The sequence below is a fragment of the Nuphar pumila genome, chromosome 12, assembly GCF_984573655.1.
Source record: "Nuphar pumila chromosome 12, dmNupPumi1.hap1.1, whole genome shotgun sequence".
NCBI classification, from domain to species: domain Eukaryota; kingdom Viridiplantae; phylum Streptophyta; class Magnoliopsida; order Nymphaeales; family Nymphaeaceae; genus Nuphar; species Nuphar pumila.
Window position 1 is genome coordinate 40,988,864 of NC_143260.1, and position 19,241 is coordinate 41,008,104.

The 19,241-nt window shown below is 40.1% G+C and overlaps 1 protein-coding gene across 3 annotated transcripts; it reads right to left on the reverse strand.

Moving 5' to 3' along the window:
• Window positions 1-3,983: 3,983 nt before the first annotated feature.
• LOC149820823 (putative inactive receptor kinase At5g58300) lies at window positions 3,984-11,237 on the reverse strand. Of its 3 annotated transcripts, none has more exons than XM_089982058.1 (3): window positions 11,053-11,237; window positions 5,080-6,421; window positions 3,984-4,811 (listed from the first exon to the last, which is right to left on the reverse strand). In XM_089982058.1, exons 2-3 carry the CDS (start codon window positions 6,356-6,358, stop codon window positions 4,186-4,188), a joined length of 1,905 nt encoding a protein of 634 aa, XP_089838184.1. In that variant the 5' UTR covers window positions 6,359-6,421; window positions 11,053-11,237; the 3' UTR covers window positions 3,984-4,185. The 3 variants fall into 3 exon arrangements, with proteins under 3 accessions (XP_089838184.1, XP_089838185.1, XP_089838186.1); XM_089982059.1 differs by lacking the exon at window positions 11,053-11,237 and adding an exon at window positions 6,620-7,851; XM_089982060.1 differs by lacking the exon at window positions 11,053-11,237 and having other exon boundaries at window positions 5,080-6,481.
• Window positions 11,238-19,241: the final 8,004 nt, after the last annotated feature.

Sequence of the window (19,241 nt, forward strand, 5' to 3'; positions counted from 1 at the left end):
CCCATGAACAAAACTTATATCTAGAAATGGGCTTAACCCAAAAGTTTAGGGAATATTGTAAGGATCATCAACTGAAAAAGGGAAAAGGAGAAACAATAGTCTTGCAGATTCATTCATTGGTTTGCAGAACAGCTCACAAAATGTTTGTTTCTGCTCTGTACTGTCATAAAGTAGAACTATATGCAGGATTGGTCCCTCTACTTCTCTTGGTCAAGATGTCATAATTAACTTATATGACATAATATTGAACCTCTAGTGGGTAGGGGTGTCAACCGGTCAGGATTGGTTTACCCGTACTCGACCCTGATGAAACCTTATAGGGTTTGGGTAGGGTGACAAATAATAATAAGACCTGATTAAGATCCGGGTCTGGACCCAAAGGACCGATTAATACATGGATCCAGGTATAGTTTGTGAAATTTTATACCGGACCCGAGTTTTGATTAAGACCCACAATTTTTTAATGTAAAAATGATAAAAAATATTATTTTACCAGGTTTGATGCGGGTCTGGTTCATGTAGTTCTTATCGGATTCGGGTATGGTTTCTCTTATAGTGGACCTGATTAGATACAGGTCTGGTACCATACCCGAAAATTGGACCCAAGTCTGGTTCTACCTGGTCCTAACCAAAACCAACCCGTTGACACCCCTATCTAGGGGGTGTTTGAATGCATGGGATAAGATGTTCGCGGGATGCCCATCCTGCGGGGCCCATGCACCCAAGCAAACACAGGATGTGCTAACACACGAGACACTGTATCCCGCTCATCCCTTTGGGACATGTTTTGGTGTCTTGGGGGTTTTGCCCTCCCCCTGGAACAAGTGAGGACAAGACATCCTAGACACATTTAAAAAAAAAAAAGTTTTTGTGAATGTCATGGCGTCCTTGTCCATGGCTGTCCGCAAACCAAACGGCCACTAAGTACTGTATAAACTTTAGGGTGCAAGATTTCAAATCCAGGGCAAGCACTGGCTAATTAAGGATCTTGGAGCCTTGGATCTTTGGATCTTTGATCTAAACCCTCGTCCCCCACAATTTAGACCAAAGAACCTTGGATTTGTGTGGTTTTAGGGATGTCAAGCCCTTAAGATATAAGATCTCTCATTTGCCTGAGGGTTAGATCAGTCTAGGCTACATGCCGGATCTAAGCTCGAGCAAGGTGATCCTCAGATTTGTGAGGCAATCATACACACCGTTACGTAGGGGTGGGCAAACGGACTGGGTGGCTCGATCAGCCAAGACGACTCAGCCTGCCATGGGTCGAGTTTGAACCATGATTTTATGCCCGGGCCAGTTAGGTACCTGATAGAAACTCTGGCCGTTACATATGTAGGACGGGCCCAAGCCGGCCCTCAGGCTACTAGATTGGCCTGATGGGCCTGAGTTATTTATTATTTTTTTAATAATATAAAATATTTAAAATTTAACTATTACATAATTGTTAATTATTACTATTTACTTAATTAGTTGCAATAATTAAGAATTAAGTTTTTGTGTCTTACCACGAAAATAAATGGGTTTGAGCTTGCCGAGCTATAGGTTTCTCTTCAAACTTGAGCCCGTTAAGAACTGAGCAAAAAACAGGCCTGTTAATAAACGGGCCAGGCCGTTGACCGGGCTGACCCGATCAGCCCAGTCCATTAGCGGGCCGCCCACCCGTACCTTTTTAGGCCTTGTTTGGATGATATGAGAAACCTGGTTTTTCGTTAACTTAGGGTACCAAGCATTTGGATGATCGAAAACCAAAATTTTGGTCGAAAAAAGTGAAATAAAAAAGAGGTAGACCATTTTCCAACCAGCCGTCAGTTGAAAATTGGTCGGGTCAGTGTTGTCTTCGTCGGGTGACACCGACCCTGCTATCTCTCAGCCGGTGGCTGGCCTAAAAATGGCCAACCAATTCATAAAAAAAAAAAAATCTTGGCCTACCATTTTCTGGATAGCCACTGGTCGAGAAATGGACCAGCAGGTGTCACCGGTCAAGCCATTTCTCGGCTGGTGGTTGGTCTGAAAATGGTAGGCAACTGCTTTTTTGAAAAAAATTGTTAAAAAATAATTAAAAAAATCCTACCATTTTATGAGCAGAAACTGGCCAAGAAATGGCCTGGCCAGCCGGCCAGTGTCTCCCTATGAGGGCAACGCCGGCCAGGCCACTGGCTGGCCAACCATTTTTTCAAAAAACGTTACAAACAAAAAGGTGCAGTTTCTGACCACCGGTCGCTGTGGTGGGGGTAGTAATAGTCTGTCCATTTTCAGGCCGAAAATGGCCGGATTCAGTTTGAGAGGTGGTGGGGCTCTATGGTGTAGAAAGGAGGAAACGGGACCCCGATAAACTTGATTGAAAAAACAAGAGGGACCTATTTTGCAAAAATGGGTTGAAAACTCAGTTTTTACTCCAAACCAAGTTAGCCCAAAATCTAGTTTGGTGGCATCCAAACAGCCACCCAACCAGGTTTACAACCAAGTTTTTGGGTATCATCCAAACGGTACCTTAAGGTATGTAAGGGCGTCAATAGAAACAAGACCAAGTTCATGAACTTAAAATTGTCTTGTTCAAGAATTTAGTCAGGTTTAATTTCACACCGTGCCAAACGTCATATTTGCTTGCAGTAGTCATAAAAAAACATTTTAATATCGAATCAGAATGTTTTCCCAAAAACTAAAATTAGGCTATATTTTTTCGCAAGCCAAACTGCACTTTGACCGGCCTCTGGCTCTGATTGATAAGACCCTTGACCTCTCCTCTCCTAGAGAGAAGAGTACACCTAGTTTAGACCTTGTGGCAGGCAAGGGACATCCTCGAACTCATGATGCCCCCATCAAACCTGGTGACAACATTTGCAAGTGGGCCTACCAAATGAGCAGAGCCCTTGTAGGCAAAATTCATATTAGAATTATAAAAGGGCAGCCAACAAATTAAAACTTCCATATTGGTCATCTAAAGACTAAGGAGAAAAGCCCATAAGTTGTGAGATTTGACACAAGATCCCTTGGTCAATTGCCTAACATAAAAATATGCTCAAGGTTAGTATCGGTATGGACCGTGTATCGTTTGGCCAACGATTCAGGTGAATCTGCCTATAACGATACCCAAGTGAATCGTTCTGAATAGGCTAAAAAATATTATGTGTCAATCAAAACTTGACACGTGTTAAATCCATTAAAATAATACAAAAATAATATTTTTAAGTATTTTTTATATTTATTAACATTTTCCATGCCATGATGACTTCTCCAACTTCTCACCTGAGAATCTGTGGAAGTCAATTTTTCCAAAGTTTTCCTCTCTTTCATCATTTACGATCAGACCATGTAGGTAAGGTAACAAATGTCATAGGAACCTCTAGTAAATGCCAATAGGTTTTGTAAAGGTGCCCCAACCTTTGGCAGTTGAGACAAATAATGGTGCCTGATAACTGCACAAGGACTCACCGACATTTTGTTGTTGAGAGCACTAAATCCTTCATATAATAGCTCACCAACTTCTTCTTGGGATGAATACCTTCCCTACAAATCTCTAGTATTGTCCAAGTCTAAAGTATCAGGGGTTTGAGGTTTAGCAGATTGACTGAACATATGATAACTTCATTCCCACTTTGAACACCTTCAAGAGCTTCTTAGGCAATGGGGAATTGAGTAACCTTTTTCACCCTCACATTCCCTGGGCCTGGCTGTCCACCAGATAAGGGATGAAGTAAAAGGCTTGTCTTAACCTGACCTTATTAGAGCCTGGTTTTGATTGCTCTTAAAGCCAGAATTTGTTTTCTTTAAAAGTGAATAATGCTGGTGAATTATTTATTTAAATACTGCTGCAATGTGTTACTGAGTATGCTATTTCAATTTGAATTGCTTAATAAACCTCAAATAACCCAAGTTGCAGCTGCATCTACCCATCTATATTTAGGTCGACGTACTAGGCTAAATGATCCGGACCTGGCGGAGTTTCGTGCAGTTGTTCAGAGCTCATCTAATAAACACATTGGTTAGGAAACAATAATCTTAGATTAAATCCAATTACCAATAAACAACTTCTACTGCTACAAGGACACATACACACAGACACAAAGCTTTTTAACAACAGTTCTAATACAAAGGCTTGGTTAGTGCATGAAGACACATTCATGCACTGTGGTTCCTAGTTGCTGGCCCGAGTCATGCGCCATGACCTCCGCAGAGTTTATGAAGTCATGGAGTCCTCTCATTAGAATCCTTAGACTTCTCATCAGAAGATGGTCTGTTCTCGGAATCCAGCTGCCGGATATCTCCAATCATCTTAACCACGTCTGCCATTCGTGGCCGCAGATCCGGAGTCTTCGCTACACATGACATTGCTATTTGCAACATCTGCACCATCTCCTCTTCGATGTTCTGGTACCGCATAAGCTCCACATCAAACACTTCGGCAGTCCACTCCTCCCGCACCACCGATTGAACCCACCTAGGCAGATCCACCACTTCATCGCCTCCAGGAGACTGGATCGGCGATTTCCCGGTGAGCATTTCTAGCAGGAGGACGCCAAAGGCATAAACATCGGATTTTTGAGTAACTTTCCGGGTCTCAACTAGCTCCGGTGCACGATATCCAGCCATGCGGGTGGGGGGCACAGGTGCATTCATGAGTGGAGCCAGGCCAGCATCAGAAATACATGCAGTGAAGTCATGGGTGAGCAAGACATTGGAGGATTTTATGTTTCCATGGGCAAATTTTTCCCCGCCTTCCGAGTGAATGTGTGTGATTCCACGTGCAGTTGCAAGTGAGATTTTCACTCTGGAATCCCAGTCTAAGGGTGTGCGTCCAACACCTCTATTGCCTGTAGATTACAGGAGCTTTATGAGTGAGTATGTTAAGCATGCAAGGAATTAGCATCGTCTAAAAAAAAGGGATGAAGAGTGACACTCCTCTTTCACAAATCAGCAAAGAAAATCATCTAGATTAAGACTCAAAAACATGTTTGCTATGGAGATACAATCTCCTGCCTGCAAGTAAGCTAATGCATACTCATGTTCATGCAGACATGAATGCAATGAAAACAGATCAAAATTGTGATAGAATTGAATAGAAAAAACAAATGCATTTACCATGAAGAAGAGCAGACAAGCTCCCGCCTGGGATGTAGTCATAAACCAGAAGTTTCTCATCCTTGGAATAGTAATAGGCGCGCAGCGGCACCAGATTTGGGTGCATACCAACCCTCCCAACCATCTCCATCTGTTGCTCAAATTCCCTCTTTCCCACTACCACCTCCTTCAATCGCTTCACCACCACAGTCGTCCCTTCCTCCAACAGTGCCTTATAAGCAGTCCCATAACTCCCCTTCCCCAATACTTCGGCCGAAGCCCTCAACAAATCTTCCAGGTCAAAATTATAGGAACAACCTTCAAAAAACACCAGCTTATTCTTCTCTGCTTCTTGAGCCGCAGTAGCAAATTCATCCTTTGGATTCTCGGTCCCGCTCTTCTTGCCCTTTGTCGATGCAATTTCGCGAGACCCATCAGTCTTCCTCTTGAGGCAACACACTAGGAGGGCTACTGCAAGCAGGAAAATCAATGAAGCACCACCAATCACAATGGCGAGAATTGCTCCGGTGCTGAGTTTTAGCTTCTTGGTCTCCTCAACTGTCATAGGCGAGGGAGAGGAAGGGGAAAGTGAAGGAAGGTTTGGAGTGCATTGAAGAAGAGGCAAACCACACAACAGAGAGTTCCCCAAGAAGGAAGAAGTAGGGAACTTTTGGAGTGAGCTCGGAATTGAACCACTGAGATTGTTGTAGCTGAGATTGAGGTGTCTAAGGCTTGAGATGTTAAGATCAGGGACAGGCCCGGTAAGAGAGTTGCTCTGCAGGTTTAGTGTGGTGACTTTGGTCAGATTGTTCAATGAGGGTGGAATGCTACCTGTAAAGGAGTTCGATGATAGATCAATGAAGATAATCTTGGGAGAAAGCAAGTCAGGAATGCGGCCAGAGAAGTTGTTCCTCTGGAGGTAGAGATACCGGAGAGAAGGAAGAGAGACTAGATCAGAGGGGAGTGCTCCGGCAAGCCGGTTGGAACGCAGGCTGAGTGTACGCAGACCAGTGAGGTTCCCAAGTGTGGAAGGGGGGATAGGACCAATGAGGCCAACACCAGGGAGGCGGAGGTTACGCACATACGAGCCATCAGGTGCGCAAGTGACACCAATCCAAGAGGCACAAACCGGAGTCGTCTGATTCCAATTGAGCTTCCGGCCATGGGGGACAGCAGAGGAGAAGGCTAGAAGGGCTTGTCGGTCAGAAACCAGATCACCAATCACCGGAGAGAGCAAAAGAAATGAGAGAAACAAGATTATAGGAGGGAAAAAACACGGAAAAAATGAAGGGCCTTTCATCTGCACTTCTCTTGTGAAGCAGCAGTCAATAGAAAGAATAATCGCCAGCTCCTTTTGCTAGTTCTGCCACGAAAACAACATTGCATGCAAAAAAATATCAATTTCTCAAACCTTTAGTTGTGATAAAGGGTTTGTTGCCAGCACATTAGGAGCTTATTTGCAGAAAGATCACTAAATGAAACGAAGGATTTTATCCAAAAAGAAAAATGAAACGTAGGAAAATGAACGTGAATTGTAAGTCTTCACAAAAACGATGGGCACCTTTCTCTCGATTCCTTCCTTTTCCTAACAGGAAATTTTTCTGAACAAGATGGCATATTTCAACCAAGATCTAAGAAGGAAAATCAAAGACCACCCTTCTTATAGGCATTTTCAACAATCTCAGGCATGCTTTGGAACACATCTAGTACAGACTCTTCAGACACAAGGCAAGGTAGGCCCCCGGCCCCATCCCCTTAATTGGGCGGCAAAAATTTGTTACAGATTGAACCACTCTTTTCAAAAAATTCCAACGAATGCAAAAATAACGATGACATGGTTACAATAATAGTAAGACAGATCTTTCAAATACCAAAAATGCCTTTAAAATAATTATTGTGTATACGCTGGTATTCCCCATTTCCAAAAGCAGGCAGTTTGCCGTTCAGAGCCCGTCCGACAGAAAATCGAAAGAAACAATGGACAGAAAGTTTAACGCTATTTTCTCGGCAAAGGAAAATTTCGGGATAAATTAAAAAAAAAACTTTTTTTAGGAAAATATTGGTATATTTAAATTTTAAAACATAAAAAAATAAAAATATATAATAAAACAATAAAAATATACAAAATTGTATATGTACATATCACATTAACAACCTGATAAAAACATGATCTTTTTTGTCAAGATTATATCGGTTTTGAAAATCTAATGATAAAATTTGGGAGTTTTTTCGAAAATAACCGATATTTGTGATTATGAGTTTGAAAAAATGGCCCGAAAGCGTCCACTAGTCGCTGTTGTCCCTGCCCAATGCAAACGGCAGACAATCGGAGCGCCTGGGACACGGCATTCAGCGGGATACTTTTAGGTGTCCCGCAGCGTTCTACCCCTGCTCCTGAAGCAATGGTGTCCAAGACACTTGGGGTCAAAAAAATTTAAAAAAAAAATTAAAATTTAAAGAAGCCGAACACCTAGAACTAGAACAAAAACCTCGATTTATTAGTAACATCTCTAGGCCCGGCCAACAGTGTCCAGACAAGACTATTCTACACCGATCTGTTTGCGCAACCCAACACACTGATAGGATAATGCCAAAACACACTCGAGTCTGAGACTTTTTTTTTTCGACAGAGAAAGCTGTGGTTAGACAAACCCCTACTACCAGTTATACAACTACACCATTGGGATTTGAACTTGCAACGTCCCAACACCACACAAGGTGACGTGCACTAACTGCTCCTACCAGACAGGTTGGCACTCTCCACCCAGTCAAAACGACAATCATGAATTGCACGCTTCAGGCTTCTGAGCGTAAGTATTTAACTTTGAAATATTCTATTTTAAAAAGCACAAAAAACAGAAAAGAAAATATCACAAGTGGACAATAATCCCACAAGAGCCAAAACGGTAGGAAAATGGTATAAAACACGTTAAAAACTTAAAACCACAAAATCTAGAATGAAGAATGACATGGAAGCGATAAGTAAGAGAGCACAAAAGGGATCTCACCCGTAACAACGTCTACATCACCCTGAAGTCAAAAGCACCTTAACATGCTCTAGGGCGTCACTTCTGATCCAGAAAGAGGGAATGGAAGGTGATGGAGAGTGATTTTGTCAATATTCAGGACCCCTAGACGGTAAAAGTGTAAAAATGAAAACGAAAGAATTTGTAGTGAATTGCCAAGAAGGACCAAGGACGGTGCCCCTTAAATTGGGGAGTCCCCACCATGATTTCCCCTTTAATAATTCAAGGACATTCTTGGCATTGAAAGTTTTTCCCTAGAAGATTTTCTCTACTTTTTTTCGCATCAAAGATTCAAAGAGCCCTTTGTGGTTGAAAAAGAAAAGCAGCAGTCTATCTCTGAAATGGGGCCTTAAATATCCTCATAATAACGCCTTTAAAACTTTATTCTGCAAAAAGAAACACAACTACCAAGAAGGCCCCAGAGACCCATGCCTCAAGCGACCTCCATAACCAATTCATAACTCGACAGATCGACTTTTTTCTTTAAAAAAATGAAAGCAGAGTTGCTTCTTTAGTTATTTGTGTGGTACCAAAATTCATGCTTGCAGCTCAGAAGCTCAGGGATAGTCATCGATGAAAAAGCTGAGAACCTGCTTCAGGAATGGCACAGCCAACCATGTTAAACGTAGCATTAAATAGTTAAAAGCTTTCTTTTGAGAAAAAATAAATGGTTAAAAGTTAATAGGAATTCGAACCAACCATTGTGATTCTATTGAGATTCAGCCGCTTCTTTTGGCATCCATTCGTCCCTCAAAGAAAAAACAGGGTGGTACAATTGTAAATTATGCATCTCTTAATTTTTTCTTGAGCATGGTACTCCTTGTAAGGGCCTGTTTGAAATCTGTAGCTGGGAAGGTCCTTTATGGAGTTTATGCATTTGAAGAAGAGGCAGATGCCAAATCCATGATTTAGTGTAAATACAAAGGAGAAAGGGCCTCACTTCCCATCGCAAATGCATAAACACCCATTCCAGCGTAGAGATTCCAAACAGGACCACCAAGTTAGTTTAACCAAGATTTTACCTAGGACCACCAAGGTAGTTTGACCAAGATTTTACCTGGGGACCCATCAAATGCATAAACGCCCATCCCAGCACCTAGAATCCAAACAGGCCCTAAGAGTTTTATGACATTTTGGTTGAAATCGCTGAACTCGGTTTTGAAGAGTATAATGCAAACATAAAGCACGTACGAGTAGGCATAATGGTTTTAGTACTTCTCTCGAGAAACGTAATTACCCTGGAAGCTCAAAACTTTCAGCATAATACACGATAATAGAACTACAAAATGACCCCTTTATTGGGTTTACATCGTCGTGACAGCGATCATAAGTATGGCAGGCTTAACCAATGCGACTAGGTGTCTGACTCCTAGGGTGATTTTCCCACTCTTCATGGAAAAAAAATGATAAGAAAAATCACTAAGAGAAAAGGGAAGGTGGGGAAATGCACCAAAATTTTGATGATGCTGATAACCCTCCCTCGATTAAGAACAGCCAAAAAGTGGCAAAACTAAACCAGAGGCATCTATGCTTGCACTACAAAATCATGACCAACGGGCTACGGATCCTCACCAATTCACTGCAGCAGGCAGCCCTTCAAGCAGCTTGCAGGAGTACTGCAAATGGCACCCCACTACCCCCAAGTGGGTGGCCCTTAATCGGCATAAAAAAGGGCCGCTGGACCACTCCCCACGGCCAAGGGTGCATTAAGCTTTTCCTTTATAAAATCGGAGGAGAATTTGATACAGATCTTCAGCGGTGGTCACTTCAAAATCACATTTCGCAAAATAAAATAAAATAAAAAATGTTGCTTAGGAATCACACTGAAATATGGCAATTGGCAAACTTCGCACACCCCCAGGTAGACACCGTAAAAATAGGCGTAAGACCAGAAATAAAGGAAAAGAAATGTCATAGTGGGAAAAAACAAAACCAGCTAAAATGTCAAATATCAAACCCTTCCAGAAAGTCAAAACTCAAAAATAGCTCCCAAGAATAAGGATTCTTGGAGATAATCCAGAAGCGGAACCGAATACTGTTTGGATAAGAGAAAAAGAGGAATCGCAGATTCTCACATACAGAGAGACAGAGAGAGGTTAATAAACACTTAAACTTTTAATGAAGCTCTTACAGGTTCAAAAGAAGCATGTTTTCCCTAAAGGGTATAAAGAAACTATTCTATTGATATAAAGAAGTAAAACTTCTGCTGAAAAAGAAATTGTTCTATACCCATCTCTCTACCTAATTCATGAAGAAGAAGAAGATTACTCCCTCACCAATATTTGGATTAGCTACGCCGTTAATACAGCTCAGATGGAATACCGAGTCACTGTACCGAAAATCCCTCGATTTCACAAATTTTCCTACAAAATCCAACAGTTTCTGAACTCTTTACCGTGAAAAGGCTCCGCATCAAGATTTTGGGCAGAAAGACCCACGGATTTTCCCTGAATCTGGTTGTTCCGGTAGAAAATTTTCTCGAAGAGCACTTCTTGAAGCTCAAGATCCGTCTTAAAGGTCAGAATTGAACGTAGGCAACAAGCAAGAGAGGCGTTTAGGAGATTGTGAAGCCAAAGAGAGTTTTCTTAAGAAAAGAAGTTGAGGAAAACCCGAATGGAGAGAACTTTTCCTAAAGCGTTGCGAGAAAGACTCGGACATCGAAGCTCCGACAGTGAACAAGAAGAATCGAAGTTCGATTTAGCTCAAAAAAACCTAGAACCCCAAGCATTGTCCGAAAAACACAAAGAGATGCATTTTTCATAGGAAAGGCTCTAGATCCAGAGAAATTACAGAGAAAAAACGCAATGCTGAAGGAGATTCCTCTTTTTTAGTGCTAAAATCCACCATTAGACCCCGAAGATCCGCAATTTCACTGCTCAGGGAGACGAAATCTCCGGAAAACGAGAAAAGAAGAACAGGACCTAACAAAAAACGGTAAAACCCCCCATAAGAGCGAGATTTCACGCACCTGAGTAAGCATTTCGATGAAATTCACAGATCTTTCCTGAGGAAACCGCGAAAATCCTTCTCCGAGAGATCGAAATCCACCATTAAGGCTCGGAATCGGAGCTTCAAGTATTCTGGAAAAGCGACGGTTTTAGAGAAAAATAATTAAAAAAAAAAAAAAAGAGCGAGAAAAGAACAGGAGAAAATGGAGAAGGAGAGGAGAGAGTGAAGGTTTTTAAAGTTTTCTTTTCTTTTTTTTCTGTTTTTTAATTCTCAGATTTTTTGATATTCTTACTGTATTTACTGACAGTGCAGTCTTTTCAGCGCAAAACTTCGAGGGCTTACTTTCGACCCAAGGTGACGCCAATGAGATTTGAACCTAGACTGGCCGTCAAGCGGCCAAACCCTTTGGATCATTTAATTCTCAGATTTTCTTGTTGAGTATTCTTGGCCGGGTAACCATTTAGCAGGACAGCGAGTGGGGAATCAGCGAGCCTGACACGACTCGATGAGGTTGGGCCAATGGGTCCCATCCGATGGAACCTAGATAAGTCAGCACCTAGACCCGATTGAGTTCGGAGCGGGACTGTATCTGATTGGGTCTATAACGAATTTGATCTGAATGTTTGGTTCGATGAAGTGGATACGATGCGGTAATTTTGATTATATTGGGTCCAGATCTTGTCTACAACGAAATGGGTAAGGCCTCGGACAACATTCTTGACATAGAACAGAAATGAAATGTGGCCAGGGACCCGTTTTTTTCTGGACTGATTAGAAAGGATTGCAAACTCGCTCGCTTTGAAATGCCAAAGCTGGTTGTCTACTCTTTAGTTTTTACTCCACCTGCCTGCACGTAGCTGTGCGGCTGTGACTATAGTCCTGGCACGTCACTCAATGCCAAAGTAAACTTTGGTTGCCTCGACTTTTTTTTTTAAGGGCTCACGGACTCCTGCCCCGTCTCAAAATCCTACCCTTCATCTCTTTATGGGTTTTGATTTTAACTTCCATAACTCTGTTTTTTTCTCGATCTACTGTTATTCTTAAAGAAGGATTGAAGACGGAACAGGCCGAGGTAAGGTGGGATCAAGACGGGGACGGTGCGTGATGAGGCAGGGTGGGGGTGGGAGAAAGCATAAGTCCATTCCCGCACAGGTTTTGATTTTAACCTCCATCCCCATTCCATGTCCTCCATCTCCGGTTCAAACAGGGCGAGACGGGGTGGAGCCCATTTTCCCCTATCCACCGCTATCAAAATCTGACACGACCCGCCAACCCGCTTCTTAGCCGGGTTCGGGTTTGGCTTAAACGGGTTCATGTTGTAAACAGGTCAACCCACCTAACCCGTTTATTAAACGGGTCGGGTTAGTGTTAGGGGTATGCCAACCCAGCTGACCCGTTTAATAAACGGGTTAGGCAGATGGGCCAACACGTTTACCCGACCCCGACCCGCCCGTCAATCTGTTTATCCTTTTACTCGAACCCGACCCATCAACCCGTTTACCCGAACCCAACCCGCCTGCCAATCCGTTTACCCGACCCAACCCATTTATTAAATGGGTTAACTGTGTCGGGTTACCCGTTTATTAAATGGATCGGGTTCATGTTTGCCACAGCCGACCCGTTTAATAAACAGGTCGGGTTCGTGTTGAGGTATGCTGACCCGCCAACCAGACCCGATTGCCACCCCTACTTGCAACGTCGATATAGGCTTACCAGACAAGCTGAGCCCCCCCCCTCCCCCCGTTGGTATAGGCTCATGTCTTTGATCCATAAGAAGTTTTCTAGAACTAGGGAGTCAGATGGGTTGGAGTTATGACACCCATATTTTATCATACCCATGGTACCTTAACCTGGGTTGGATCTTCAGTATTGATGGATTTGGATTTGTTTCAGAACCAGATCTAACATGATCCATCCCATATCCGGCCCATTCAAGTCATGTCCATATCAGTTTTGCCCTTGGAAAAAGGGAAGGTATTAAAGTTGCCAACGTGTCAAACTTGGGTTGGATCCAATTCTAAGTGGATATTTTTTTTAAAAAGGCAAAACTCCAAGTGGATATTTGGTTAAGTGATTATGAGACACAAAAAATATTTAAAAGATTATGAGATACTACAGGATGGCAGAAATATGAATTTTTTTTATAAGGACTAAGTTCCCTTAATATTCTTATTTGTCAATACATGTGTATTTACACTTAAATACTATCAGCTTTTCTTTGGTAGGCAACGTGAGGGATAACCCTGGAGATTCGAACATAAGACCCCACAATTACGATAGTATGACCTAATTATCCATCTATTGCATCGGACCCCAATTAAATATTATCGTATGGATGTTAACCATTGCACCCACTTGGAGTCCGGATCGGGTGCAATGGCACAAAACTTGTGCATTAATTAAGCACCTGATTGCCCTCCATCAGGCCTGTCCTCAAGAAGGAGGGTGCCTGATCTTTTCACACCCACTTAGGTTGCTCGAATGGTAGTGAGCCTGGGAGAAGGTGTCAACCCCTTAGTCCTAGGTTTGACTCCCACTGGGTGTGTAGTTGCCTGGTGGCCTGCATTAAGTGACCCAGTTCTTGCGAGGGGTCTCATGATTTTTATATATATAAAGATGTGAGTAATTGTCAGACCCTCAAAATATAAAACGCAGCTCGAACGCACGTTCGATGTTGATCTGGTGCATTAGAGGCAGTCTTTGACCACCAGTCATAAGCTAGGCAGAAAATACCCTTTAGCGATGGACATGACTGCCATTAAACGGTATTTTTCAACAGTGGGCTCACGTTCATGTCCATATATATATACCTTAACCATCATTAAAGATTTTGCAACAACCACATGCTTACTTCATTTATAATGTTTGTTAAGATTAAAGACAATGTCCACGAGATTGCTAAAGAGCTTTACTTTCAGTGCCGGTTTATACTAGCTGGAGCTTGATTTTTTTTAAATAATAATTCTCTAAGGTGTGTATGAGTTGATAGATAGTGTCACGGACTTACTTTTTCCAATAAGTCAGTGTGGTGCGATGGTCATTCCTTACTGCCGCAAGTCTTTCTATCGCTCTGTCATGAGCATAGAATGCTTCACAAACCCATGATGCGCCAAGCTGCCCAGCTTAATTAACGATCAAAGGCCGTGTACTAACACCTTTTCATGTGTTGCATCATTTTCATTGGCTTTGTGCACCACCCGCTCGTGCGCAGCTACCTAGCGAGAGCTGATCAAACACATTTTCAAATGCGTATTCCATGTAGTCCATGTTGCTTAGTGCATAGTCGTTTCATACCAGCTATCACTTTCGAAAGAGGCACAAACTTTGCCTTAGCCTTGCATATCATAAAGCGTATTGCAGTTCCATGTGCACAACATAGCAAAACCTCGCCACTAAAGAAACAAGACCTTGCACCCCCCAATCCGAAGACCAGTTGATGATTGAACACCATAGCAAAGAGCACCACCCAGACTCATTCGTCGGTGCCTAAGCATTCACTAGCTTAGCCCCGAGTCACCATACTCGGTTGGAATCACCTAATGTAATCCCTGAGAGAATTAGCCCTAACCCATACGCAACCCCGTGTGTCCAACCGCTACGTGTGAGACTATCTTGCAAGCTGAGAGGTCCTTAACCAAATCTTCAAAGACAACATCCGCTGATCCGCCGGCATTACTTAACCGAACAACGCTCCACGTATGTGCCGTCAAACAGTGATGCACTAACGATGATACTGATGTCTATCACATGTTGTGCTACTACAGCACATCACCGATCAAGCGAACACATACTGCGTGTTCCTACACTCGATGCATTTTCCACTCAGTAGAGCTCTGCACTGCATATGTCCCATTCTAAAAGATCGGCCCGAGACAGGTAGATTGATGTTAGTAATTGAAATGAACAAAGGTCGTTAAAATTAATAGAACTTTTTTCAAATATAGTCATTTAAAAGACAAGATAGTTATATTCACTTTTAAAATTTAAAATTATTTTTTATCATAAAGTTCTCCACTGCCTCTTCCAGAGCCCACCAGCCAAAGGCACCCGCACATCCAGTGGAAGTCGAAATTAGAACGCATACCCCTACCAGTTATATAACCATGCCATTTGAGATTTGAACTTGCAACATCCCAACACAAGATAATATGCACTAACTTCTCTTGCTAGACAAGCGGTGCACCTGTTGGTAATTTAAACTACATGTTATCTTTTAAACTGACCTTTCTTCTTTAAAGGCAAGCTGGGGTTAGGCAGACCCCCACAAGTTATTATTCAACATACCACTGGGTTTTGAACCTGCAATGTCCCACACAAAGGAAGTGCATTGACAACTCCTACCAACTATGTGGAGCCCCCGTTGGTACTTTTTTTTTACTGGAATACAAAATACAAAAGAGGTGCTCTTACATTAATTAAAATGTGTTTTTTTCCTCCAAAACAACAATCAAATACTCAATGCAACAAATGTATTTTTCAAATGTGTTATTGTTTTTAAGGATATTTTGACCATCCAATTCAACATTGTTGATGTTAATATAACCATTTTAAAATTAAATAAGTACTATGCATACCCCGATAGTATTTATGAACGTCCACATTCGATCATATTGAAGTGAAAACCAATGTTAAAATCAATTTGAATAGGCCGATTCAGATTGAATCAGTCCAATGACTATTCAAAATGGGCCAATTCATTTTTTAATTTTTTAATGTGGTTAAAAATTATTTAATTTAATTTGGTTTTTTATTTTTTAATAACATGTGTCATTTGATGGTAAAAAATTGTCGATTCAAAGACGATTTCAATTCAATTTTATTCAATTCTTAGGTTTTTCTAAGAAACTGATTCACCTAGTGAGCATATTTTAACACTCAAGGAAACACCAAATTTTCACAAATTTCAATATATATAGGTAAATATTAGCTACTAACGAGTAAAAATCACTATTTTCTTAAAAAATCGCTGATTTTTTTTAGATAAAATGTTATGGATGTGATATACATGGTTTGTTTAGTAGGAAACTTGTTTTGAATTGTGTGGTTATGACAAGTGAGTAGGTTTTTAAAGAGATTCAAAAATCAATGGCCCACGATGTGCCAAAATTTCATAACTCAAAAAATCACCTTTTTATATCAAAAAAGCGCAATCCAAGGCTTATCCTTAATAAATAAATTGGATAACGTATGAGAATAGAAAGTTCATACGTATATTATCGAAAAATGACCGTATTGTATGGCAAAAATGAGATGTTTCCCAAAATGTTTCAAACTTTTTGAAATCTGCCCCATGTCGAAATTCACAAATGCCAAACTTTTTTAGGACTTTTTTTTTACCATTTGCATGAGTGAATCTCTTGAGGTTCATGCGATATATCGGTATGCTCTCATGGTATCATAAACTCTCACTAAAATGTAGATTTATAAACCTTATGTAATTGAAATATGTGTAACTTTGTAAATATCATACTAAATTCGCATATATAGTACGACATTTGTGAGATATTATGTGAACCTCTTTTTAGTAAGTAGTCCTCAAGGAGATATGAAAATATGTGACGATTTGCACATATAACATGTGAATTTTTATAAAGTTCACACTCTTGAATGACCAGTACAAATAAGGTACTAAATTCACATATTGTAGACACCTTATTTTGGACCAAGATATTTTTCATGTCAAAATCTCTCAAACTCTATTGCCAAGTCTCACTTCAATATGATTTTTTATAGTAAAAATGACATTTTTAAGGTTTCTAACCAAAAGAAAAGTTAAAGAGGAGGTTTTTAGTTTTTCAACACACCAAAAATCAAGTCAAACAAACATTGAGATCAAAAGTTATGAACAAAACAAGTTTTTAGTGACAACAACATTTAATCGTCGTCATCATACATTGAATTGCATTATAATATATTGAATTGTTGTTAACTCTTTTAAATTATCGTTATTAGTAGTCATTTTTTTGGTCATGATGTTAGCATCCCTTGACAACACATTCGATTATCATCAAGAGCTGGCCACCCTCATAATTTGTCGTTATTAGATGAGATAATGATACATTAATTTGTCGTTAACATAATTTTTTGTTAGCAGATTCTGAACATTTTTCAGAAAGCGCCTCTTATCTTCATGTGTGCACTAGCCTTCCAACTTTAAACTTGAATATTCACATTTCCAAATCCCCAAAATTGGTTTTGGTATAATAAACAATATCGGGTAAATATGTAATTATATTTTGGTGCTTCACATTAGATCCAAATCATAGTCCATATTTCATACGAGTTCCAATCCAAAAATTATTAGTTTTTTAATATTGCAATATTTATCCTTCTGATATTTTCTCGAGACTGAGATTTGTGACTAAGTTTCCTGCTTCCTAAAAAAAACAATGTTGTCAGCATTGTTGCAAATTGGTTTGAATCGCCTGATTTCATATCGAACAAAAATCTATACAAAATGAAGCTAATTCAGCTTACTTTTAAATATGTTTTTTATTATTTTTGGTATTTTAATATTTTTATGACATGTATCATTTGCTAGTTAAAAATTGGCCGATTCGGTTCAAAATCAGAATTGACAAATTATTTGAATTGTTTTGAAAATCTATTTAGGGTCTGATACAATTATGCCAACATGGTTCTTAACATACTCACTTGATTGGGTCCAAGGGTCGGGTTCGGAACAAATCCAACATATTGTCAACCATCAAATACTTGTCTACTTATGCAACCCCTCAAAAATTTTTACTAAGAAATTTTCATTTTAAATGTTATTATTAAAATGTCTATATTCTTTGAAACACATAGAAAAACATTCAATTTTCACAATTAGAAAATTTATGCACCAAGTGAGTTAAGTTCCACAAATCCAAAGCATACAAATTGCATACATTTGCAAAATATAATTTCATTTACAATTTAACAAAAGTCCATATATCACCAATAAGGCAAGTCATTTACAACAAAATTCAAAAATTAGACAACAACCAAATCCATCTTTGAAGGTCCCCGAGTCTCGCATGTCTACCTCCACCTACCTACTGCTTAGCTCATGAAAAACAATTAACATAGCAAGGCAAGACAACAACCATATCAGTAGGTCTATCCACTCTACACACCCTACATGCAGTACAAAACAAGCAAACAAGGTTCAAACAATTATAAATCATCATGTGAACCCATTAACAACAAGGTAACAACTTGACTATCAAGCCTCAATTACTCAAGTAAAACCCCCACAAAGGTACCAATGGAAATATACATGTACCAAATATGCGTGGCTCTCCTCGATGCATCAATGTATCTTATTTCTTTATTTTAGTTTCTATTGTACTACATAAGACTTACACACAATTATTATTTCTATCTCGTCACTTAATCGAGGGCACAACTCTCAGATATCGCTATATGCTTTCCGTCTATAAGGTGTGTACATTCAACCAAACATTTATTGTATTTTAAACCTTAAGAAGACATAGAGTTGTAGGCATCCAGAATTGAACCCGGATGTAGTGTCTCTCTCATCACTACGAACAACACAATTCTGTAATCCACATGCATGGTGGAGAAACGAGTTCTCTTAGACTATATGATGGGCTTCTTCAGCACCTCCATAATCTCGAATCCATGTTAGTGTATTCTACGCTCCCATGGTGGAAGACATGATCCTTTAGATCATATGATGGGCTTCAAGAGCTCGCTGTCATTTCGGATCCATTGGAAAAGTGTAAACATAGTGTGGCATTTTAATTAAAATTAAGTTATCAAGAAAACATGCTAAATCGCAGAGACCATCACCCATGTTAGTTCGTATAATGCTACATAATTCAACAATCATATGTATGAGCCTCTACTGTCATTCATGCAGTGAGTATAATTTAAAATCAAATGATGTTTCAGGGCAGCCAATTTTCATTAACATCTTCCACATATCCATAATTTTCCAAAATAGGTAGATTGTAAATGGAAGAAAAAATTCAACTTAGCTAAAGTTGACTCCACAAATAGGGCAAAGAAATTCAGCACAAGTTCAATGGAGCTTTAAATCATTTAGATTTCAATAGTATCATACACACTACAAATAGCTTAATACCAAAAAATTTAGTGATGTTCTCATGACTCCAACATAGTTTGCCAATGCACATATATAATATATTGTAAGCATGTATATGTGATCCTTAAGATAAAATACATACAAAACAAGCATCA